At 39.5% G+C, this 25,604-nt stretch overlaps 1 protein-coding gene and 1 long non-coding RNA gene across 12 annotated transcripts in view; one reads left to right on the plus strand and one right to left on the minus strand.

Annotated features, from left to right (window-relative positions):
• AKAP13 (A-kinase anchoring protein 13) overlaps positions 1 to 25,604 on the plus strand; it is a 355,010-nt gene that overhangs the window by 213,586 nt on the left and 115,820 nt on the right. The window contains exon 1 of one of the 11 annotated variants that reach the window (XM_009250130.4): positions 15,881 to 16,722. The exons of the other annotated variants lie outside the window; for them this stretch is intronic. Coding sequence (XP_009248405.3) covers positions 16,642 to 16,722 — 81 coding nt within the window. The 5' untranslated portion in view covers positions 15,881 to 16,641. Of the gene's footprint in view, positions 1 to 15,880; positions 16,723 to 25,604 lie in introns of those variants that run through there. 11 annotated transcript variants of the gene reach the window in all.
• On the minus strand, positions 11,431 to 24,208 carry LOC129050186 (uncharacterized). Its single transcript, XR_008513739.2, has 3 exons — positions 24,051 to 24,208; positions 21,390 to 21,480; positions 11,431 to 15,832 (listed from the first exon to the last, which is right to left on the minus strand). It is a non-coding gene; the product is annotated as an uncharacterized LOC129050186 (long non-coding RNA).

Here is a 25,604-nt window from a genome sequence, read left to right on the forward strand (position 1 = left end):
CACCATCAGTGCAGATGTCAACACAGTAAAAAGGCAAGTAACATCTTAGTATTACTATGAAAATAGTTTTGATCACACAGACACCGTGAAAAGGTCTCCTCAAGGTTTTGCAGACCGCGCTTTGAGAACCACTTGCTCTAGCCCATGTTGCAGATTCTTGCTCAAAGTAAATTAAATAGCTCCTTGGTTTTTAAACTTTGTGATGTGGCATACATGGACTTTACAATCTGTCTGAAGATTACTTGTACAGTCCCATCAGCTATACTGTTTCACCCCACAGTCCAGCTGCCAGCCTCACCAGAACCCCCTTATTATTTGAAATTTATTGTTGTATTCACTCAATGTATTCTGTGCCTGAAATGCATCTCTGGAGTCGACATGGGTACTCTTTCCTTCTTTAAAGCACTTCCCTGATGTGCAGTGTTACCTGTGGTGTCCTCTTCGCTCTCTCAGGCCTCCTGTTGTACTCTTCTCCTTCCCCACGCTGGAACAGACCCAGTGGAATTGCAGTGTATCTCATGTGCCTCACTAAGTACTGCACTGGGAGCTCTGCTGCCTCCTGCCAGTGACTCTGCTTCAGCCATATTTTCATGCACAGTGACTTGTCACATGTCTCACACATGGCAGGCATTTATAATGTCTGATGTATGTTGAGTGTCTCGAAAGAAAAAGGGACACAGGAAGAACTTCGGCAAGGCTGATCTCTAGTTAGTTGACAGTTTTCTGTAAGTATTGCTTCAGTGAACTCTGCATAAGGGGATACAGTATTTACTTCATTTATTATTTTCTCTCCTTCAGGGCACTGACAACCTTAAATAGGTCACTTTTAAAAAAATAACTATTTCCTATTTACATAACAAATATATTTGAAGATTTAAGTTTTGTAAGTTGAGGTTGAAAAGCTGATTTAATCACTGTGGCAGGAGTTGCAGCTAAAAATTAGGTGAAGAATAGGAAGGTCCTCATTGATAACCCATTAAAATGAGTATTTAGGACTGAACCAAGAGAGGTGATTCATCTTTCTGTCTGTGTAGAATTTGGATAATTGACTCAGTAATGAAATGGAACCAATCAAAAGCTGCTGCTGCTGCTGCTGCTTTTTTTTTTTTTTTAAGTTGGAGCCTTGCTCCGTCACTCAGGCTGGAGTGCAATGCTGCAATCTCAGCTCATTGCAACCTCTGCCTCCCAGGTTCAAGCAATTCTCCTGCCTCAGCCTCCTGAGTAGCTAGGATTACAGGCACCGCCACCACTCCCAGCTAATTTTTGTATTTTTAGTAGAGATGAGGTTTCACCATGTTGGTCAGGCTGGTCTCGAACTCCTGACCTCAGGTGATCCACCCACCTTGGCCTCCCAAAATGCTGGGATTACAGGCATGAACCGCTGCACCTGGCCTTCAAAAGCTTCTTAGGTTCATCAGAATGAGAGTTAGATGCATAGAGCCATTAGAATTCAGACCCAGGAAAAACCTACTTATATGAAAGAAAGATTAGGAAGATTTAGGAAGTTCTTCTTAACAATAAACCATATGCTAAGCTCTTGAATACCCCTGATGTTTACTGTAACATCTTCATAGGGCAGTCAGAAGAGAGATGTTAATAATCTATAGATGGCTAGTTGGAGGGACAACTTACATGTTTCCTGCTCAGTGCTGCACTAAGAGCTCATGGGTGGCCCTGATAATAATTAATGCTCTTAATCCCCATGGATTACCTAATTTCCTAGATAAACTATTCCCGACAGTCAGCGCTTTGCAAGCTTCTGAGCCATTAAACACACACATACATCCCTTTATTATTTGAGAAATTATCAAAATGCTTTCATGAAACTTCGTCTCGAATAATTTACCATTTTGTGGAGAGATATTTAAAAGTTTCACTGGGAACAGTTGTAGAACATTCATGTAAATTCCAGAAGGAGATATTTGCACACTTAGGGTCTTTTGCAGGGACATGGATGGAGCTGGAAGCAATTATCCTCAGCAAACTAACACAGGAACAGAAAACCAAACACTGCATGTTCTCACTTACAAGTAGGAGCTGAACAATGAGAACATGTGGATGCAGGGAGGGAAACAACACACACTGGGGCCTGTTAGTGGGTGAGGTGGGAGGTGGGAAAGCATCAGGATAAATAGCTGATGCATGCTGGGCTTAATACCTGGGTTGATGGATTGATAGGTGCAGCAAACAAACATGGCATGTATTTACCTATGTAACGAACCTCCCAAGTCATGCACATGTAGCCTTTAACTTAAAATAAAATTGTTTTGAAAAGGTACTAGGATATAAGCTTATAAATAATTGTGAACAAATAAAATAATATAAAAATCAATATGTATTTAGATGTATCTCAAGGATGGATAATTTTATGGAACCCACCCAAACTTCATTTATATTTTAAAAAAGCATTCAGTCTTCAAGCTTATCAAGTTGTGTACTTTAAATATACATAACTTTTTGTATTTCTATCATGCCTCAGTAAAGTGGATTAAAATTTTTAAAACAGCATTAAGGGTAGACAGAATATCTTCCATTTAATGATAAATTTCTGATAGATCTCATGTATTTATAAGGTCTAACTACTAGTACCGTTTGTTTGTAGTGGGCAGAGTAATGCCCTTTTTCTTTAGTGCATATCTGTGTGTCAGAAATTTATGGTTTATTTTACATTTTTAAATAAAGGAGCTTCTGAATCTAGATTTTCTGCACTGGTTTGATCTACTTTTTTTTTTTGAAATGGAGTCTTGCTCTGTCACCCAGGCTGGAGTGCAGTGGCATGATCTTGGCTCACTGCAACTTCTGCCTCTGGGGTTCAAACAATTCTCCTGTCTCAGCCTCCTGAGTTGCTGGGATTACAAGTACCCACCACCATGCCCAGCTGATTTTTGTATTTTTAGTAGAGAAGGGGTTTCACCATGTTGGCCAGGCTAGTCTTGAACACTTGACCTCAGGTGATCCGCCCGCCTCAGCCTCCCAAAGTGCTGGAATTACAGGCATGAGCCACAGTGCCCAGCCCAGGTTTGATCTACCCTTGAGCATGGGTTTCTTTACCTGAAAGATCCTTTTCAGAGATATATTTTTATTTACACAGAAGCCATTTGTTGAATGCTAAGAAATCCAAAGAAACAGGAGATGTCTTGTTCCACGAGACTTGTACAACAGGCCCCTACGTAACTGTGATAATTGATGGATGAGTGCTAACACAGTTCTAATGGAGTCAGAGGCAAGATAGGCCAGTTTTTTGACTGAGGTGTTTGGTGGAGGCATCATGGGGGTGTCTGCAGTTGAAGAGATCTTAAAGACTTTTCCAGTTTTGCCTAGACTGGGAAGAACATCATGGCAAGGTCAAGGACATGGAGGCAGCCAGGTGTAAAACAGTCTGAGAACAGTAAGTTGACGAGTGTGACTGAAGTAGAAGAATCTTGCAAGGAAAGGTGAGAGAAGAGGCCAGAGAAGTGGTCATGGTGCAAGACTTCTTTCCCAGGATCACCTCTCAGAGCTAGATGCTCTTTACCCCAATGGGTCACACTAGTATTTCAGCCTTCTGGGTGGGGATTGTTTTGGGGACATTTTAAGTTCAATCCAAATTAGGCACTTGGGAATTGGCCAGGAAAAATCTATAAATATCTGTCTTTTCTTCTTTCCCTTTGCCTCAGATGAGGAGGCTTTTTTCTTTTTTTTGAAACTTAACTCTTCGATCTGTGTTCTAGTTCTGTCTTGGCTTTTAAAGAAGTACTTCTTTGTAAAACAGCTTCAGATACTTAGTAGTTCCTTTATTCTTAGTTTTTGAGGTAGCTCCCTACCTTCTCTAGTTATCAGAGAATCAGAAAACTTCACTTTTCCCTCTGCTTTCCTGCATCATGGTACAAAATAGATCCAGAGGGGATATGGCAGTCTGATTGAAAGCAAAAGTGTTTTGTTCTTTCCATTCTGACTTGAGTCAGAATTTACCATAGTTACTTGGTTTTATTTTATGTGCACCCTTGTAGGCTGACTTAAATACCTCCTTTTAAAAAATAAGACAAAAATGTAACATACATTAATTCATTTATTGCTCACAACTTTTTTTTTTAACCATTTGCCTTTATTTTTATCCCCGTTTTATAGGTGAGAAACTTAGGAACAGAAAGGTTTTATAACTTGCTTAAGGCCGTCTAGCTCCAGAGTTCATGCTTTTAACCATGATGCTAGCTTAATAGAGTCACTAAGCCACTCATTTGTCCCTTCATTTCCTTTGGTGTTTCCTGTATGAGACATCTCTGCTAGTATGTATTTAAGTAAAGGAGCATTCTCCACTCTTTAAATGTATTTTTGTGATAACCCTTCCAAAGCAAATGTTTACAGTGTAATCTAAAGTAAACAGAGTTATATTGTACTTTCTTAAAAATTTCCAGAAGATTAAAATATGTGTTCTAGTTAAGTAAAATTCTCAAAATACAAGCTCCAAATAATAGTCTCTGAATGAACAGAAGCAAGTTTATTGCTTTGAATATGAGTGAATGCCAGAATTAACCTGGCAGCAGTGTTGACAAATAGGCTTTTTCATGAAGGACTTCTCTCTTTTCCCCTTTGCTTTGTTTTTTTGGAAGATTGATAAAAAGAGCAAGTTGTACCTCTGCATTTTTTGGAGAGCATGACTGTACAATGGTGTATATTTGCCTGGAGGGATGAGGGAAGTCTTCCATGGGAAGCTGAATCATCTTTTGGCTTGTCTGACTGTGTGACTATGCTAGAGCTATTCCTTTTGCAGTGAAGAGAAAAATAAGAAGTCAAGTAATTTCCTACAGTAATACATTTTTATTTTATTTGGGATTCATATTTTCCTTGGGTTGTGGTTATTTTGAGCAGGAGTTTTTGTGTCTGGCTAGGAGTGTTCTTCTAATAAAGAAACTACTTCAGACAAAATTACTTTCTCTCCTTGTTTAATAACTAAATTTGGTCAGCCATTTGGAAGTCTTAGGGTTGTGATTATGGTGGTAAACAAAGACATTATTAGTTATTCATCTCACTTTGGATGTCTCATACCATTTTTGGCACTCTGGAGAAATTTAAGAAATGGCTGTTGCCTTTAAGGCAATTATTATTTGCTTCGAATCAGACCAACATGTAGTAGCAATGAACAGTACAGGGCAGGACACCATAGAGTCAGCAAGGCAGAGTCTAAGCCCCATGGTGGTTCAAAGGAGAGCATTGTAAGGAGGGTTAGGTAGAGAGAGCTGAATTGGGAAAGTAGAATTAAAGGATGGACTTTGACTAAGGTGGATAGGCAAGAGAGGGAATTCCAGAAACCATGATTGTTCTAAGAGCCGGGGGCATCGAAGTAGGAAGAACCATATTCTGATTGTGGAACCTTGAGACACAATTAGGCTTTATCTTGAAGAACAATAGAAAATGAGATTGGTTAAGGGTCATGGAGTAGTCTGAAATCCAGATAAGAGAGATTAGACTGGATGAAGCTAAAGACTTTTGTACTGCCTTTCTGAATGACAGCCTAAGTCATATCACTTCTTTGTTCAGACATCTTCACTGGCTCCCTATTGCCCCTGAATAGAGTCTTAAACTCTTTAGCATAACATCATATGCTTTTTTCATTTTTAATTGACACATAGTTGTATGTATTTATGGAGTACAGTGTGATATTTTGGTACATGTATACAATGTGTAATGATCAAGTTAGGATAATTAGCATATCTGTCACCTCAAACATTAATTATTTCTTAATGGTGAAAACATTCAAAATCCTCTCTTCCAGCTAGTTTGAAATATACAATATATTATTGCTAAATATAGTCACCCTTCGGTGTGGTGGAACACTACATTTGTTCCTCTTATGACTCTTTACCCATTGAGCAACCTCTCCCCATTCTCTTCTCCCCATCCTTGTCCCAGCCTCTAATAACCACTATTGTACTCTTTATTTCTGTGAAATCAACTTATTTAGATTCCACATTATCAGTGAGATCTTACGGTGGTTGTCTTTCTGTGCCTGATTTATTTCATTTAACATAGTGTCCTCCAGGCTCATCCATCTTGCCATAAATAACAGGATTTCATTATTTTTTATAGCTGAATAATATTCTATTGTGTATATGTACCGCATTTTCTTTATCCATTCATCTGTCGATGGACACTTAGCTTGGTTCCGTATCTTGGCTATTGTGAACAGTATACTAAACATGAGAGTGAATACTGATTTCATGTTCTTTGGATATATATCCAGTAGTGGGATTCCTAGATCACATGGTACTTTTCTTTTTGCATCATCTGTTTGTATAACCTATGCTGTTAATGCTTTTCCTACCTGATGTCATAGCAGTCCCTTGCACGAATCTGATGCATGTAACCAGACATCGTGGTATTCCTCTGTCATACCTGGTGTTCATTAACATCTTTACCTTCACTCACACTCTTCATATACAACACCCACCTCCTCTCTTCCATTTTCTCTGTTTCCTTCCATTTTAAAACAGCATCTTTTCTTTCTTATCACTTCAGCCAGAGATCCTCTTCCTTTTGCTGAAATTCTGCTTTTCATCTGTACTACCTACCCAAGCTGTCTTGTGTTTGTGTTTCATACAGTTGCTCCTGCTGTATTTTCTTTGAGGACTCAAAAATGTTTTATGTATTTGTATATCTCTCATAACACCTTACAGGGCAACTCACCTACAACAGACACTTAAGTATTTGCTGAATGGGTAAAGAAATTTGGCTAATATTCATTAGTTTGCTACTAATTGACCGTGGCATGCTGATGACAATGAGATCCCATTACAGAATTATGGTCAGTAAATGTCAGCATTGTTTCCTTTTACCTCATTGCCTTTGTTTTTTATGGAATGAAGTTTGTTCTTATTTCCGTAGATGATCATATGGAAAAGGAGTTTCTCACTTGTTGCCTCTTCCCTTCTTTTTCCATTTCCTTGCCAAAACACGTGTCCACCCTGCCTCTCTCCTTCAGCTATATGAAACCTTTGTTTGTATTCCTGACCAAGACAGCAGTATGTGTATTCAAGTGTTTTATTTTGGTTTCTATGGCAGGATCTCTTTGACACAATCAAAAGTATACAAAAGGATAGTCGTGATGCATGGAACTCACTTCTTGTTAACGATCCCTTTTTCTCTGTCAGTGTTTTGTTTACTTCTTAAAGTTCTTAACAATCTAAAGTATTTATTGTCAGGTTAGAAATCTTATAGCAACCATTATATAAGGATTCACTTAAGGCACTTTCTCTAAAGGAAAAAAATGTCTTAAGAGAAAACTCCGAAGAATTAGTATACAGATAGAGCTTAAGGGCCGGGCGTGGTGGCTCAGGCCTGTAATCCCAGCACTTTGGGAGGCCAAGGTGGGTGGATCACCTGAGGTCAGGAGTTCAAGACCAGCCTGGCTAACATGGTGAAACTCCCCTGTCTCTACTAAAAATAAAAAAATTAGCCGGGTGTGGTGGCAAGCGCTTGTAATCCCAGCTACTTGGGAGGCTGAGGCAGGAGAATCACTAGAACCCAGGAGGCAGAGGTTGCAGTGAGTCAACATCGTGCCACTGCACTCCAGCCTGGTAACAAGAGCGAAACTCCACCCCCCACTCTCCTCCCCGCAAAACCCCTCAGTTTTCCCCTGTGAAGTGGTAGAATATTTAATCCAGTTTTCATCAGTCTACAGCTACACCAGAACGACCCCCACCAAGATCTGCGAAATATTTGCCTAGCAAAATCCAGATCTTGTATTTGCGTGACCTTTTTACAGCGTTTCGCACTGTTTACTATCCTTTCTTTGAAATACTTTCTCCATTTAATTTCCTTGATGCCACCTCTGTGTGTTAATTCCCAAATCTGAATGCCCAACCCCAGCCATTCCCCTGAGTTCCAGTCACACACTTTCAACTGGCTGCCATGGCTCTGCTCAGATATCTCTGAGGTACCATGTCTCAGATTCACTGTGTCTAAAAGTGAATTCATCATCTAATCTCTCCCTGCCACCTACTTCTGCGCATTCCGCCCTTCACCTAGTTGTTCAGGACAGAAACCTAGTCCGTCATCGCACTTCTTTTACTTCTGCTCCCACCCCAATGCCCAATATCCTGTTAATGTTAAATATTTTTGGACTCTCGGTTTCTTTTCTTGAGCTCTGCTTTCAGCACCTGAGTTCACGCTACCATCATTTCTCATCTGACTTCTCTAACAGCTTTCTAACTCATCTGTTTCTAGGCTTGCTCCCTCCTGTCTTTTGAGCGTATTCCAGAAAAAAATATTTTTGAAATACAGATGCGATCCTGCCTTTCCCTTGCTAACAATTCTTCGATTGCTTTTCCTATTGTAGCGACAATACACTTGTGAACACAAGTAACATGTTCAGCTGGGGCTGGCCTCATCTTTTGTCTCTGTGCTCTTTCTTCCCTCTGGGCCTTATGCAGTCTTCTGCCTGAACTTAGACACCAGTCAGTCTCTCTGGCTTTCCTTGCCTGCCTCCCTACAGCACCATCCACACATATACACCCTTTGCCTGGTTAATTCCTATTAAGCCTTCCATCAAGTCTCAGATTAGTAATATACTGTAAGGGCCAGTTTCAAACATGATTGTAATTATTTAATGTCCATTTTGTTCACTGCCATGTCCTCAATGCCAAGCGTACATGTTTAATAAATATTTGCCTAATGATTAAACTTTACTGAAAAGCTTATTGAAGATTTAGGGCAGTGACATGGAGTTGTACTATACAGTCCCAATAATGTCACAAATTTTCCATGTGAAATTTCCTGGTTGTTGTTGAAATTGTTAGTTACTCAGTTTGCCATGTTTAGTGTTCTTGGCCCTCAGGTTTTAAAAATTCTAATGTATCTTAAAAACATGTTTAGGAAAATTTGACAATACATGAAACATTTATTGTGCTTTGAATAGGTGCAGTTTATTATATGTAAATTATACTTCAGTAAACCTGTTTAAAAATTAACTCATAATAAATACTTTTCAAGATCTAGATTACCATCTGAAATAGATTTTTTTTTTACTGGTGGTTTTGTCTGAATCACGTACGCATTTTGCACGCACTTGTATATATACCAACTATTTGGGTGGGAAAAATAGCATAAGGTTGTGAATTCATTTGAATTGACTATTTGGTGGTATAGTTAGCATGTTTAAGTAGATCAAGCGTGGTGGCTCACGCCTGTAAATCCCAGCAGTTTGGGAGGCCGAGGCGGGTGGATCATTTGAGGTCAGGAGTTCAAGACCAGCCAGGTCAACATGGTGAAACCCCGTCTCTACTAAAAATACAAAAATTAGCTGGGTAGTAGTGACACGTGCCTGTAATCCCCAGCTACTCAGGAGGCTGAGGCAGGAGAATCACTTGAGCCTGGGAGGCGAAGGTTGTGGTGAGCCAAGATTGTACCACTGCACTCCAGTCTGGGCAACAGAGTGAGACCCTGTCTCACAAAAAAAAAAAAAAGAGAAAAAAAAAGTAAATGTGGAGAGAACATATTCTTCTTACCTTAATGCCTTAAAAGGGATGCTATTATTTATAGTAATTTTACTCAAAAATTTGCACTTATGGGCTTCATTAAATTGGTAATATTTCTACATGTGAGAAGAAGTTCTTGTGTCATTGTACTATTATGAAGTAGCTTTTGTTTTTGTTTTTATTTGTCAGTGCTGGACTGTCTTATGTTCTTGTGGTCATGCTAAAAAGAAATGTTGTTAGAAGATTCAAAACTATGAGTAAATATGGCTTACAGTTTTATCAAATACAACAGTCATTAGGATCTGGTTTTAAATAGACAACATAAATGGTTATCAAACAGTACACTGCATGAGTAGTGTCTCATTTCCCTTTTGGATAGCATTATTTGATAGGTTGCATAGGAGAATGCCATACATTTAGTATGTATTAATTTCACGAAGAAGTTTTACTAATTATTGTGTATTGTATAGAAGATGGAGGAATGGGACTTAGAATTCAGTTGGCTTTGTAGCTGATAGACCAGCATTTTACTTAATCTTAGGAGTGCTGGGGCCGGGTGCGGTGGCTCACGCGTATAATCCCAGCAGTTTGGGAGGCCGAGGCAGGCGGATCACGAGGTCAGGAGATCGAGACCATCCTGGCTAACACGGTGAAACCCCGTCTCTACTAAAAACGTAGAAAATTAGCCGGGCGTGGTGGCGGGCGCCTGTAGTCCCAGCTGCTCAGGAGGCTGAGGCAGGAGAATGGCATGAACCCGGGAGGTGGAGCTTGCAGTGAGCCAAGATCTCACCACTGCATTCCAGCCTGGGCGACAGAGCGAGACTCCGTCTAAAAATATATATATATTAGGAGTGCTGATTGATGGACAGATGTCCTACCAGGGGATGCTTTTAGTGATATAATTCTGGGTTCCATCATTAGCCTTGCTCTTCAGATTTATAAATGATACAGAGTTTGGAGAAACAGCTGTTATTTCAGTGATGGAATTTAGATTCACTATACTCTATTCAGGCTAAAATGGTAACTTTAAAACAAATGAGAATTTATGTGGGAGAATATATCTATACAGAAAGCTATAAAGTAGGTTTTAAAATAAAATCACAAGATTATAGTTTAAAGGAGACCTGATACTCTAAGTCACACTGAAAGAAAATGTATGGAAAGTAAGTTTATTTCACAATAAGCTTATCCTTCTAGTGGTGTGGTATGTGTGTTAAGAAAACCAGTTTGATCTTAGTCATCCCAGTGTGCACCGTGTCAGAGGATTTTGTTTGGGGCATCCACATCACAAGAAGTACACTAACTAGAGAGCACTCAGGTACTCTGTTGTCTGAGGAACCGTTGTGGGAATCATGATTCGAAAGAGAAGCCTGAAGAGGGTGGTGAGGCACGACGGCCATCTTTAAATATCTGAAATGCTGCCAAAAGAAATAACGAATGTTTGCTCCAAAGAGAAAAGCCAGATCAGTGTATCTGTTCATTTTCAGGAAGACTTGGGTAGCAATTGTCAATATCCAGAGATCTTTTAGTCTGTATGTTTGGTTTGTTCATTCTGATTTTTTTAAGATATTACTATAGTGAGAAACTTTTTAAAAGTGGAATATCAAATATTGAAATGTTGGCAGAGAAGTTGAGTCTGTTTAATGTAAAATTAAGAATCACTTGGCATTTTTATTTAAAAAAAAATAACATGTTTTTCTGTCCTTTAGCATTTATGTAAAATCAAATGTAGGAATATTGATTATGAGTAATGAATCCCAAGTTTTCTTTCCTCAAATACTAACTTTTCTCTGTTATAGTTTCATTTCTTGGGGGATTTATCAAATGGCAAAATAAGATGTAGTGGAAAGAACTGATTTACACAACTGAGTTTAAAGCAAATCTGTTTCATTAGCTGTGTGAGGTTGTATAACTGATTTAAACTCTGAGTGCTACTTTGCCTCATCTGTAAAATAGACAGTAAAATTTCACCTTGTAGCTTTTTATGAGGAATCAATGAAATTGTACCTGTGGAAGCACCTGGCAAACAGGAGGTATTCAATAAATGCTGTGGTTAATAAATCTTGCTCCAGAAGACTTGTCCTCAAGATTAGACTATCCTGTCACTGTTTTCCCAACTGAAATTTTGATTCTGCCATCTCCCTTTCTTCCTTCCTCCCTCCTTTTATTTCACAAAGCTGTTGGTAATTTTAGTAGAATTTAACATTTGTGTGTATGATCCATGAGACCTTGTTCCTGTAAAGAGCACAAGTTTACGAAGATACTTTTTTCTTATATTGTTCCATATTAGTTTGTTGTTATTTTAATTGTTGCTATTATTGTCAGTTTGCTGCTGCCAGTTAAATTGTCTTAAGTTTTCTTCTTGCAAAGACAGTAAAGGATTAAGAAAAGGAGCTGTTGGCTACTGCTTGCTACTAATTTGAAAAGAAATGGTGGTTATGGCCTTCTAGGTCTCTCCTTCTCCTTTATCCTTTTTACTGTCTTGTAACCTTCAAATCTGGATGTCAGTGAATGCTAGGAGGGAACAGTAGACCTGCTTCTCCTGGAGCCATAGTACAAGGAAAGCCTAATTGGAGACAATGCCTTTGCAGCTGTTGTAAAGTATTTTCTTCTTTCACCTCTCAAATATTCATTCGTCTTATTTGAAGCAGTCTATTATCTAAGCAGACAGGAGTTGCTCAAGTGGAGGCTAAATGTTTTATCTGTATTCGAATACATTTTACCACCAACATATGTGTAACTCTGGATGGATCACTATATTTAAGTTTAGATTAATGAAAATTGTTGACTGTGGTAAACTTTTCCTTCCTTCCCATTTCATGTGAAGAACAAAGGTAGAAAGTGTCATTGTGCAGGAATAATGTTTTCTGCAAGTTTTAAGAGAATGTCTCAATTCCCTTTTCTTTCTCCTCTGAAACTACTGTATCCTATGAACTGTATGGCATGTGATAACTTCCTAATCTCAGACTGGCAGTATATAATATTAGAGCAAGAAGGATCTTCAGATATGACCTAGCGTTGAATCTCTCTCATTTTTCCATTCTAGAAATCTTGGTCTAGAGGGTCAAAGTTGTATCTCCCAAGTTGCTCAGTGAGATAATGGCACACCTAGGAAGACAAAGAACCCTTGATTTTCACTTAGTACCTTGTGTTCTCTGCAGAGAGTAAAATTGATCATTGGTGAGTCATTAACCAGTGTCCATTCACATGCTGCTACTTTATGTTCACTTTGGGGTTTCAGGAAAAAATACGTAGTAGCAGAAGATGAGCCCTACCCCTATCCCCACACCCCCACAAAAATATTCACTGGCCTTTGGTGTTCTGTTTGGGTCTTCAGCATCCCCCACTAGGTGGTGTCCTAATTTAGAAACTTTGCTGTGAGACTCCAGACGGGCTTCTGCCCTAACTGGAACTAAAGCAGCCACAGTGTTGACCCATAAGAATGCTTAAACAATTTGGTAAGGTGCTAGATCTTGTAGTTAAGTAAATCAAATGAAAATTTAATTCATGAACACAAATGCTATAGCTAAATTAAGATGTATAAAATATTTTTATATTTCATTTTCTGGAATCTTTAAGAATTGCATGTTGGCCCTATGGCATGAGGCAGACTAAAAGCACTGGTTGTTTTTAAAGAATCTGAGACCCTTTGTGTGGATAGAGGGCAGGATGGAGGCTGCAGAGAGAAAGGAGAGACAATTAATACTGTAAGTAACTACTGTTAAGTAGTATGGCTGTAAATAATAAAATATTTTACTACAGGTTCCCCAAATTAAAAGAAAAGGGAAATAAACTCAGAACCTCTTTTAAATTTGTAACTATCAGCTCTGGTTTAAATATGAAATGATTGGTTGCTGTATTTCAAAATCCTAGCAGAATTACTGTTCAGTGATTCCAGATGTTTTTGATAAAAACTTGGAATTGTCACATCAACTGCAAAAGCACAAGACTGCAGATTCTGTCTTCTATTGGGGAGTGCTGAGCAGATCCAGAGGGGAAAGCAACACAGACTCTTTTCTCCACCCAGAGCATTTGTTTCCCACCCAGGGTATTTGTCCTCCAAGAAGGAACAGAATATGTAAGGAATTGTCCTTTAATATGCAGAAAGAGCAGGAAATCTAGCTTTCCAGCCTGTGGCACAAAGCCAGAAGTTAGAAATAAAAAGGTTAGTCTATATGTCTCAAACAGTAATCTAGGCTCTTTCAGAAAATTATATTATTTTGAAACAAGTTTCTCTCTCCTAAAAACTTCCTGAAGACAGACACCTTGTTACCTATTTCTTTTGCTTGCCTCCACTAGGAGTCACAAAATATCTGTTACCATTGATATAGATTATCTGCATTTAAGTCACTGGACAGGGTTAGGGTAGAAAAGCTTTTTTTTTTTTTTTTGAGGTGGAGTCTCGCTCTGTTGCCAGGCTGGAGTGCAGGGGCACGATCTTGGCTCACTGCAACCTCCGCCTCCCAGGTTCAAACGATTCTCCTGCCTCAGCCTCTGTAATAGTTGGAACTACAGGCATGTGCCAACATGCCTGGCTAATTTGTCTATTTTTAGTAGAGACGGGGGTTTCGCCATGTTGGCCAGGATCTGGATCTCTTGACCTCATGATCTGCCTGCCTCGGCCTCCCAAAGTGTTGGGATTACAGGCGTGAGCCACCGCGCCCAGCCAGTAGGAGGGTTTTAATGGTGATTAAACCATCTCTGATCCCTAGAGAGACAGATGCCTGGGAACCTTGGAAGCAGGAATCATTTGATTCTAATTAAAACAGAAGGGAGTGGCAGTGAGGAACAAACCATATTGAGGACAGAGGGGAGGCAGCTCTGTGTTCAAAAAAAGAAGAAGGGCAAGTTCTCCATTCTAGCTTGGTGAAAGCTTTTACAGAAAAGATAATAAAGTATCAGTTTATCTATACATTCAAGCCTAGAGGCTCTTTCTATCTGTGCCCTAGACCACATAGTTTGGAAGTATTTGTAAATCTCTGGTCAAGTTCCCATGCTTTTGATAAGCCTGAGCAAGAATTTTATTTACAACTTTTAAATCTCTGTCAAATCATCTTGTTTCTACTGTTTTGTAGCCTCATTTGTAATGAAAAGCAACATCTGTTTCACTGCACGTGTTGGTACCACTACAGAGCCAAGGCTCACTTGGGGCATGAGAAGGGGAGGGGTTGTCCACCTTCATTCCTCGGATGAACCAGTGAGGAATAGGGAGATAAAACCTTATGGCTTTTATTTCAGAATAAAGCCTGTAGCTGTGGTGTATTAATAGAAAGTTGAGGAAAACGTTTGCACTCTTCTTAGCAGGGTTTGCGATATTTCCCTCCTTTAAGCTGGTCAGCAACTTGAATATCTGGCCTGAGGACACGGCAACTCATCTATACCTTTTTTCTATATCCGTTTTTTAGCTCCTGAAAAACCTTTTCACCAACTTTGTTTGCAATGTCAACAGAAATGTAGGTGTTAAATCTCTCCTCTCCCCTTCTGTTGTGGTGTTTGAGCCCCTGCTTTCACAGCCTAGCTAAGGACTACTCTGGCCAACTCAAGGAAAATGTCAGCAGCTCCTAGAAAAAGAAATCCTTTTTTTTTAAAATCCCTTTTTCTTTTGTTTCTTCACTCCTTTCTGCTTTTTGCTTCCGTCAGTTCCTCATCCTTTTCCCTCCCAAATCATTTATGATCCAAGTAAGAGAATGTCTCAGGTGAGAGAATGCATTCTGAAGTAAGTCTGTCCCTGAGAATGTTAGATAGGGTGGGGGCTAGAAGGGTCTGGAATAGTAAGAAAACAGGCAAATGAAGTAGCAGACCCACATGCAAGACCCAGTTAGTGTGCATAGAAACATTGAAGGAGAAGTCCCAGCCAGGCAGCTATGCTTAGTCACAACAAATATTAACATACGCAGAACTCCTTTGTTCCACTCCTTTTCTTTAAATCAACTCCATCATCCCTTCTCCCTCCCCAAAAATAAAGCTTAACTCTTGATAATTTTTAAACCTTATCAGACACATTTGTAGCCACATCTCGATCCTAGAGACATAACTGCAATATTTGGCTGACATTTTTCTCATGTTAAATCATTGCTTTGCATTTGGCAAGGAGGTACAGTGTATGCTTTGGGTAGTTTCAATTTTCTGTACCTTGCGACAAGTCCGTTGTACATGCTTGTGGTGTTTAGTGTGACAGCCCCCTTCCTTTATTAGCATCAAAGAACTGAGCTGCATCTTGCAATGCCTGACAGAGCCTTTTTCATAGGAATGGGAGGAGTAGGAGGAGGAAGAAGCAGCGAGTTGGAAAAGGAAGCCTTGTTTTTCTCTTCGTCTCTAGATGAATCATGTTCCCACAACTGCAATCGGGTTTTCAAACCTCCAAGGCTGCGGGTGCGGAGCTGAAAGGGCAAGCAGTGACGTTCTTGAGAGAGAAGGGAAAAGGGAGGAGGAGGCTGGCTAGGGAGGGAGGGACGGAGGGAGTACAGCAGGAGTGGTCTTTTATTTTTTTCTCTTTTACTCTGCTGTCCTTAGAGATTTTCAACTTAAATCAAAACCAAGCCCTACTGCCTGGTGAGCAAGAGACAGATTCTAAAGACTACTTTGAAAAGCATCTCCCAGCTTCTACTTTTTTTTATTTAAGGAAAAGTAGATTTTCTTTGTCTTTGTTTTTGTTTTAAGCAAGAACAGAATCTAATGACTTTTTTCATGCCATCGATTTGAAATAGCGTCGTCTTCCTTTCTTTCTCTCCCTCTTCCTGGCAAAGTATATACTGGATTTTTATTGCCTTCGTGGGTTTTTTTCCCTACGTGTATCGGCCGTTATGCTTAGCCAGTTTATTCTTTATTTTTTTACTGGAGTCACTGCCAGTGATGGAAACGGTGTTTGCTTCTCTTTCAGTCAAGGTCTGCACAAAGTATAGCATTAGGTGGTATTTATTGTTTATATTATGAGTTCTACATTCATCTTTCCAGCACTCTGAAGTTACCAGCAAGTTCTCAGTCAGTTCAAGGAGTTGGATTCTGCTTGATTTCTTTTTAATTCATTGTTTTTGACCCCTTTGAGAGTTTTAATAGAGAGGAGTCTGGAAGGCAGAGATCTCCACCACCTAACCGTGAGAAATTTGGAACTAAGGACTTGCACTGGTCCCCAAATTAACAGTGGATATACTTCCTGCATTTTCTCTGTTCTTTCCTGCATTTGGGCAAAATGTACGAACGGCACAAGAGGCGCTACAGCCTCTGTGACATCTCCAAGGTGGACAGGACTGTGGACGTGGTATTGCTGAAGGTAAGGGGGGCCGCACCTCATGCATTCTGAAGCTCTGCAGGCTGTTTCAGCGCTTTGAACCCAGTAGCCATGTCCCTGGCCCTCCTGTATTGGGAGAAAGGCCGAGAAATCTGTGCACAATGGAGGATGAGGGGTGAATGTAAGCCTCTTAAAGGAATATCTGAACAGGAAGCAGTAGGTGCTTGGGAATCAGCATTGGACCACTTACTGTTGAAATGTAATTTTACTTTCATTAAAATGGATTCTTATGCTTGGGAGAACCTCATACTGTTGAAAATCACAGAGAAAGAAATTCACCTTCCAAGTTGCTCTGTTTGTCCTTCTGTCTCTGTCACTCCTCCGCCCCCAGACTCCACCCCCATCTGCCTGGTCTCTTTCTCTCTCAGTCTCTCTCTCTGCCTCTGTCTTTTAAGTATTTCTGTCTTTTGTCTGAGTCTTTTCTGTTTTTCTGCTACTGTCTCGTTCAATTCTTTAGGGGGAAAGATAGGCAACATTTATTTCTTTTGGAAGGATTTCCAATAAAGCTATCTATTAAGGTGGCAGCGCTGACCTTTTGGCTTGGTTTGACTGCTTTTCAGAGGTAGCTTCTGACTTTGTTGATAGCTGTATTTGTGTTCTCAGCATTAGTGATGTTTGGTGTCTAAGCAGGATGGGGGCGGAGACTCTGAATAGCTAATTGCTCACAGAAGGCATCCTTGAATCTAAAATTAGTAAGAACTCCTCCAGCCAGTAAGATGAGAGTCTGGGAATGTTGGACAGCTCAAAGAGCACTTTTTGGAAATTTAGCAATTTTCTGGCAAAGGCAGGGGAAATTGGATGTCAACCAAGCACTTCATAGATGACAGAAAGAACCTCAGTATCTGAACTTGTGAGGGTGTATGTGGAGGTGAGGGTCATTTTAAGCAAAGTGGAAATATATTGCCTTGGTCAAGGAAATAGTGGACCTATTTTATTGATTTATCAATTCAGTTTATTACTTGGGTCTTTTTGATTTTTTTCTTTGGTCGAGTGAGGCTAAGGAATGGGCTCAGAAGGCTAGACACAAAAACCAATGAAATGCCATGTTGGGCAGGGCACTAGGTAGAGGAGTTGTGATTTGTGGTAGAGTGTTGTCATTGTCTCTCCATAATCACTATCAGGTGGTTGACTTGCTGGGCCTCGGCTGCCAGCAGTTGGTAACTTGGTGTTTTGAAATTGTTCCAAGATATTATTCATTTTGGTTTCTCAGAAATGTGATTCTCTCTGTGAGATCACAGTGATGTTTTAAAATTTTTGTCCTCATATAATATGTTTAGGAGAATCTCATTTTTAGGATCTTTATGACCATGATACCCTATGATTTTGCCTACAGGTGGGGAGAAGGATAAAAAATCTGAGTATCACAAGAAATATTGAACATTTAAAATAATGCTAAAATATATGATACTTTATACTCTAGGTGGGCATGGAAAGCCCTTGTGAATGGAGCTAAATCAGTACAGGCTTATTGGCCTCAGAGTTGCTGTTTTATAGTTTTAATGAAGCACCTCCATATACGTTACTTAATTTGAGACTTGCCGGGCAGTTACTTTTTACCCCATATTCATGTGAAGAGCCCGAGTGTTTTCTTGAGCATGGTAAGGGGTATGAAGAATTTGAGTGACAACAATGTGGTTTTTTGTTTTTTGTTTTCCCCACAAACCTACAGCTAATAAAGGTGTTTGTCTTTATGTATTTGTACTATCCTGCCCAATAAATAATAAAAGATTTTCAGTGGAGAAAACGTCACTTCTCAGAAAATAGTCATTAGTAAATAAACACTAGGGGTTCTGAAAACACCCTGTTTCCAGTTTGAAATGAGATGGGGACATTTGGTGTTAGTTTCTTTGCTTTGGAGATGGAGAAGACAACATCATTGAGAACTATAAACTTAAAGAAACCTAAGTACCTATCCCATGCAAGCCACGGGGTACAGTCTTTATCCCATTATTGCTTAAAGGTAGGCAATAAATAGAGAAATAAATAAGTGCAAACTGTTATAATTGATTTGAAAGAAATGAGTAGGGTGCTGTGTAGGGAATAATGGGCAGAACTGTTTCAGATAGAATGGTCTTTAGACAGAGGATGTTTTCGAGGTGCAGACATTTAAAAAGCTGATCTCCAGAGGATGGAAAGACACTAGCTATGCTAAGGAAGAGCTCTCTAGAAAGAATGAACAGCGAATACAGGGTCCTGAGGAAGGAAGGAATGGACAGGGCCATTGTGGTGGATGGGAGCACCTTGAGTGGAAAGTGGGGTAGCAGTATGAGAAGGCCGGAGCCAGAGGTGGGACCTGGAAGAGCAGGGCCTTAACAGCTGTGGGGAGGTTGCCTTACCTCTCAGTGTACATGTTGAAAAGCTTATTCTGGGAGTAATCGGTTAGCCTGCCGTTATGATAGCACAGGCAGGATAAGAGGGTTTTGTGGTCTGAAGTGGGAAGAAGTGAATGGATATCAGACACAAGCATTTAGTGTTTACATTCGTACTCTTTGTCTTATTTTACGTACAGGAAAAGAGATTGGTGTAGTTAATAACTTTCCCAGTGTCTCACATCTCATATGTAATTGATAATAGAGTGCAGTCCCAGGTTGGACTGTTTTCAAAGTCCATGTTTTTCCTGCTATTCTAGACCTGTTTTTTGAGTTGATAAATTCCTCTTATTACATGAATAGGCATATTGGCTTTTATTGATACATGCATATGTGTTCTTTTTCTATCTTAGACTTTTGTTATCTTCTTTCTCAGTGCAGGAATTCCTTCTACAATACTTAGGACAGGTACACCAGGGCATATAAGTTCATTTTGTCCCATGATTTTTAGCAAAGTTTTCTCACAATTCTAAAAAACCATTTGGTAGTGTTCTTCAATTATTTCTACAAAATTATTTCTGATTTCAGTATTTTCTATCAGTGTTTTAAAAACTATAGTTATGTTGGGTGCCTATGCCACATAAATTCTCAAGCCTTCATGTGCATGTTCTCCACTTTTATCTGTGGAAATTTGCTTTTTTGTACTAGGGAGTTTGTCATTTTTATCTGTTCATTAATATTATCTAAACACTCAATGTTTGTTGGTTAAATGAATTTATCTTTGTAAGTATGGATTCCTAAACATCATGTTATATAAATTGTGTTTAACAGATGAGGTGAAATATGGCAATAATTACAGAGTTTAAATTGTGAGCCTGTCACTTTGGTATTCCACATTTAACAACTCCAGTCCCTCCCACCGGCATCCTAATAATTCACTGTAGATTAGCTTCAGCATTCTCATTCTGTGTTATGTACCCACACTTTATTTGGCTTCTTCTGCATTCTGCCCTGCTTCCTTTGTTAGTTCTGCATAGTTTCACCATAGCTTTTCTGTATCAAGACCTTCCTGTAAGATTTCCCTGAGGCTGGGTACGCTAGTGTCATCCTCACATCAGCTCTTCTGTCCCATCATCAACCCCCAACGCCTCCGAAATATTACCTCTATTCTGAACTTTTTCTAAGTAATAAAACCTAAGTTGATAGTATTTCTTGGTCACCCACCTGTCTGTTCTCCAGCGTAATATACACGTACCCATTCCTGTTCCTCTGTATATGACATTCCCCCAGTTCTCCTTTTCTTGATGCATGCACTTCTGACTCTTACAGTATGTGGTTGGTAACTATGAATCATATGCTAAAAATGGGATATGAAAGAATTGTAATTGTTGGCATGGGCCCTTTGGTACCAATGTGCCCATTTTTCTCAGCATCCTTCAAAAAGCTAGTGTTGACCTCGGAAGTTGGTAAGTGATGGGAGCTTTCACCTAACTGAGTTCAGTAGCCAGCTTTAGCTCATGGTGAAAAGCAGGTCAGAATCAAGGATTAACTGCTGATTTGCACTGCTTTTAGCCTGGGCCACTGCTGTTTTACTAATTTTGTAACTTTAGGTACCCGGAAAATTACTGCCTGTTAATAGTAATGTGATTCTTCTTGTTACTGATGATTTATAGAGAGTATTTTGTAGGCAGTAATTCAGAACATTAGCTGAATGGTTAAAAGATTTGCAACTGTGTTTTGTTTACATTGAATGAAAATATTTACAGAGCAGGACGATCCCCTCCCGACTCAACGACACTTGGGCAGGCCACACGAGCTCATTGGCTAAGGCTGAGGAGGAATAGTCTGTCTCTAATTATGGTGTCATTTTGCAGAGAAACACACATTCCCTAAAAGTTTGCTTACTGTAAGAGATGTCCGCATTGCAACAAAACAAAAGACATAAGGAGGCTCTGGATTGAAGACAACCACATGTATAGCCACTCAGATACAGTCCAATTCCCTGAAAAGACTTTGACTCAAGTGTTGGCTTCTATGTCCGGATGGTGGGTTTTTGCTTCCTTTTGTTCAGCCTTGTAGCTCAGGCAGGATCTCCTGAGACATTTGCAGAGGAAGTAAATATGGGCAGTGGCTGGGAAGGCTGGGTGTAACCATGAGCTGTATTATTAGGATGTTCAGATATGAACAGTAACAGAAACACTGCCAGAAACAAAGACAATTCCCTCTCCACTGAAAATATGTACAGCTCTATTTTCTGACTGATAGGAACACATTGTGGGTGTGGTTTAGGGGATAATCACAAGGGGTCCATAGGCTTCATGTCAGAAATTTCAAAGTTACCTGGATAGGTCTGGCGTTTCTTCTGAGGTAACTTCCATTATCCCATATTTCATGTGCACCATAATTCACCAGAACTTTGGATGTTGAATACCTGTGATGTCAATGAACTGGTTGTCATGGAGATAGTATGGACAAAGGAAAACCAATGACTATGTTTTTTACCGAAAGTGTCATAAATGTGATCAGAGCCAAAATGTATGTTTTGGTGACTTGTCTCTCCAAAAGATGTAGATGTTTAATGGTAAAATCTCTGTTTTCCACATTTCCAGCCACTTGCTTCTCTAAATCACCCATTCACTTTCCTACCCATTTAGTCAATTGCCAGTCCTATACTTTGTTCACAGCTCAAGATTACAGAAGGGTAAATCTGAATAGAAAGATACATAATCGTCTTCATTTTTCTCTTTAAACTCAAATTATTTGCAGTGCCAACACTGATGATTTTTCCTATCCTGTCTCCTAATTCTGCTGATGATCAGAATCTTTTGCCAAGCCTAGTCTCAGAACTGACTGAGAAGAGTGTTGATAGTATAAGGAACCAATTTATTATTATTATCTGTTAGCCTGAAAACCTCAGTCTTTGAATCACGTTTGGAAAAGAGACTAACATGAGAACAGGATCCCTTTAATAAAAAAAAAGTCTGGTGGCTTTTGATTTCCTGCAGTATATGTTTCAGATGTGGCGGGCACAGTGGCTCACATCACGCCTGTAACCCCAGCACTTTAGGAGATTGAGACAAGAGGATCACTTGAGGCCAGGAGTTCAAGACCAGCCTGAGCATCCTAGCAAGACCCCCATCGCTTAAAAAACGAAGTTTCAGATGTCTTTCCATGTGTGTACTCAGGGCCTGGCATTGTATCTGGCCTATAGGAAGCACTCTGACGGTGTTTCAAATGGAGCCACATAGTGTGGCCTTTAAGTTGCCTTGGTTGTTTGAGTGAGAAAGAAATAGTGGAGTTGTTGATGAATAGAACCAAGACTAGAACAAATGTATCTGCCACATCAGTGATTCTGAAATAGGGCAGAAGGAGGGGGAGATGTTTTGTAATCAACTTTACATCTCTTAAGCAGCTTACTTTTATAGTAAGCACAATATTCTTCACACATGAATATGATACGCTTGGTATTGCTGTTTCACAGGATGTGGTTGAAAATGCTGATACATGTTTTGACATTCTTTCCACACACAGTACATATGGAGCTTGTCCTCTGGTTAATGACATTGACCATGATTGGTAGCGTCCGGCCCAGATTACTGGCTCTGACTCTGTGTGGGCTGCCTGACTGCTTTTCTCTAAACAAGCTTGCATATCTCTAACTGCTGCACATTCATTTCTTAATTGTGATAAAAGGTACAGATAATAAATTTTAACCATTTTTAGGTATATAGTTCAGTGGCAGTAAGTACATTCACATTGTTATATAACCATCCCACCAGCTATCTCTCCAGAACTTTTTCATGTTCCCAAACTGGAATTCTTTACCTGTTAAACACTAACTTCCCATTCTCTTTGCTTGCTATTTTGGCAACTACCATTCTATTTTCTGTCTCTATGAATTTGACTGCTCTAGGTACTAAGTGGAGTCATACAACATTTGGCCTTTTGTGACTGTCTTATTTCACTTAGCAAAATATCTTCAAGGTTCATCCATATTATAGCATGTGTCAGAATTTCCTTTCTAAGGCAAAATAATATTCCATTTTAAGTATATACCATATTTTGTTTACCCATTCATCCATCAATTGACATTGGGCTGTTGCCCCCATTTGGCTATTGCAAATAATGCTATTATGAACATTGGTATACAAATATCTGTTTGAGTTCCTGCTTGCAATTTTTTGCATGTATACCCAGAAGTGGAATTGCTGGATCATAAGGTAATTGTATGTTTAATTTTTTTTTTTTTGAGAAACTACTATACTGTTTTCCGCAGTGGCTGTACCATTTTACATTCCCACCAGCAATAAACAAGAATTCCAATTTCAACACATCCTCGCCAACACTAATTTTCTATCTTTTTTTGTTTAAATGATAGCCGTCCTGTTGGATATGAAGTGTTACTTCATTGTGACTTTGATTTGCATTTTCCTGATGCACACTTACTTTTGTCCTGTTTGTGTTTGTAAGAAGCCAGCAAGTATGAGCTTTCCAAACCACACCATCTGCGAATAGGTATTATCTACTATGAATGCCACCTTTAGTGTGTCTTTTCTTTTTGCAAGCTCTGCCTTGGCTCTCCTGCATGCTCTTTTCATCTATTATCTCAAGAACAAATGAAGCTAGCGCCAGCCTTTCTCTCAAGCTTCCAAAACCTTGTGTAACCATTTGCAGGACATATTGTTATTTCAAACTCAACATGGGCAAATAGAGTACATCATCTTCTTCCCTCTAGATTTCCTGTATGTGTTCATTGTAGATCTTTGACCCGTTTTTCTCTCTTACTTCTGTGAATTTTGCCCTTTGTACTAGCTCTCTGATGTATACCTTTTATGTGCTCCCCAGTCCAGGTATACACTACCTCTAGACTAGACTAGTTCAGGCTCATCCTAACTGGCCTTTGTGTCTCAGATGCTGTGTGTTTCCTTCCTCCCTACTCTCCCATTTTATCTGTACACATCTAGAGTTACTGGCCAAGTATAGTACTGATCTTTTTACTACCTTGCTTATATGATTGGCAGGGTCCACCCTGGTTAGAGAACAAAGCCTAAATTCATTGTAGCTGTATCTCCTGTTGTTCTTCCTTGCTCAGTTTACATTTCTGGATACTGTTGGGCTTTTTGTGTTCCTGAAAAACATCAAAAGCAAAGGTCTTTAACCTGGGTTATGAGGCTGTGCAAAGAACCGCCGATTGTGACATAGCGTGCATGTTCCTGGTGAGGGTTCCATGGCTTCCTGCAGATTCTTGAAGGAGTCTGTGACGTGAAAGGCTATGAAGTCCAGCTCTGGAGTGTCCTAACTGCTTTGCTCATGCTTTTTTCGTATAGCTAGAATTCCCTGCCTTACCATCTTTCTCTCGCAAGCATATTGTCCACTTTTAAAGCCTGCCTCATATACCAACACTTTTGTTGAGCTTTTCCCAGATTCTTGAGCAGGAATTATTTTCATGCTGGGGACTTTCTTTTGTGGATTTTAGCTATTTGTGTACCTATTGTATTACACAAATTAATCAGTGTTTCCAAACATACAGGCCATGGTTTGTGGAGCTGTCTCACTGAATCTGATAATCCATAGACTCATAAGGATGTATGTATGTATCTATCATCTTGGGATGTCAAGCCTTCATAACCCAAGGCATTTTGTATTAAAATTATGCTTATAAACTGTGGGAGCTACTATGCCGATTGTAATCAGAATCATGTCTATTGCTGTACCTTAACCTGGTTTCTTGCCTAAAGTGAGCACTCCGTAAGTGCTGCTGGCTAGTTGTGTGGATGAGTGTCAGTGTGTAGCTGACAGCAAGATAGCGTTAAGAAGCCGCCTTCTGCTAGATTTCCCAATCCTGGTGCAGAAACCCTGAATTATCGGAAATGTTATTGTTCTTCAGTGTTGGTTTTACTTTTAAATGTTTATGAATGAAGCCTAATTCAGAAGAGAGAACTTGCCTGAAAGTGCATCATCTCAGATTTGCTTAAGTTTCTTGTGTTCTTAGAGACAGTAAGCCTCCTCAGGAAATCATTGTTAATTAACTGTTGGTGATTAAAACCACAGGATCCTAGTAATTGACAGAGCCAACAACAAACAAACAGCAGTTTTTTTTTCAGTTACAGCATTTTGATATTTAAAAAAATTGGTATCCAGTTTCATATTTTACTTGTGTCATTTCAGTAGTGCCTTATTTTCTAAATATTTTTGTCTAAATCAACAATGACTATTTTCCAATAAATCTTTCTTGAAGATGTGAAATACACTTTGCCAAACTTATTCAATTTAATACTAAAAAATTTTAAACAATTATTATTGAATTCTAAGACAAAGCAAAGAATAAGAAGAGATGGCACAGTGGCTCACTGCTGTAATCCTAATGCTTTGGGAAGCCGAGGTGGGAGGATTGCTTGAGGCTTGGAATTCAAGACCAGCCTAAGCAACATTGTGAGACCCCAGTGTCTCCAAAAAAAATCTTAAAAAACAGCTGGGCATGGTGGCACATGCCTGTAGTCCTAGCTACCCAGGAGGCTGAGACAGGAAGATTGCTTGAGCCCAGGAGTTTGAGGC

The sequence above is a fragment of the Pongo abelii genome, chromosome 16 (assembly GCF_028885655.2).
Source record: "Pongo abelii isolate AG06213 chromosome 16, NHGRI_mPonAbe1-v2.0_pri, whole genome shotgun sequence".
Classification (NCBI taxonomy): Eukaryota; Metazoa; Chordata; class Mammalia; order Primates; family Hominidae; genus Pongo; species Pongo abelii.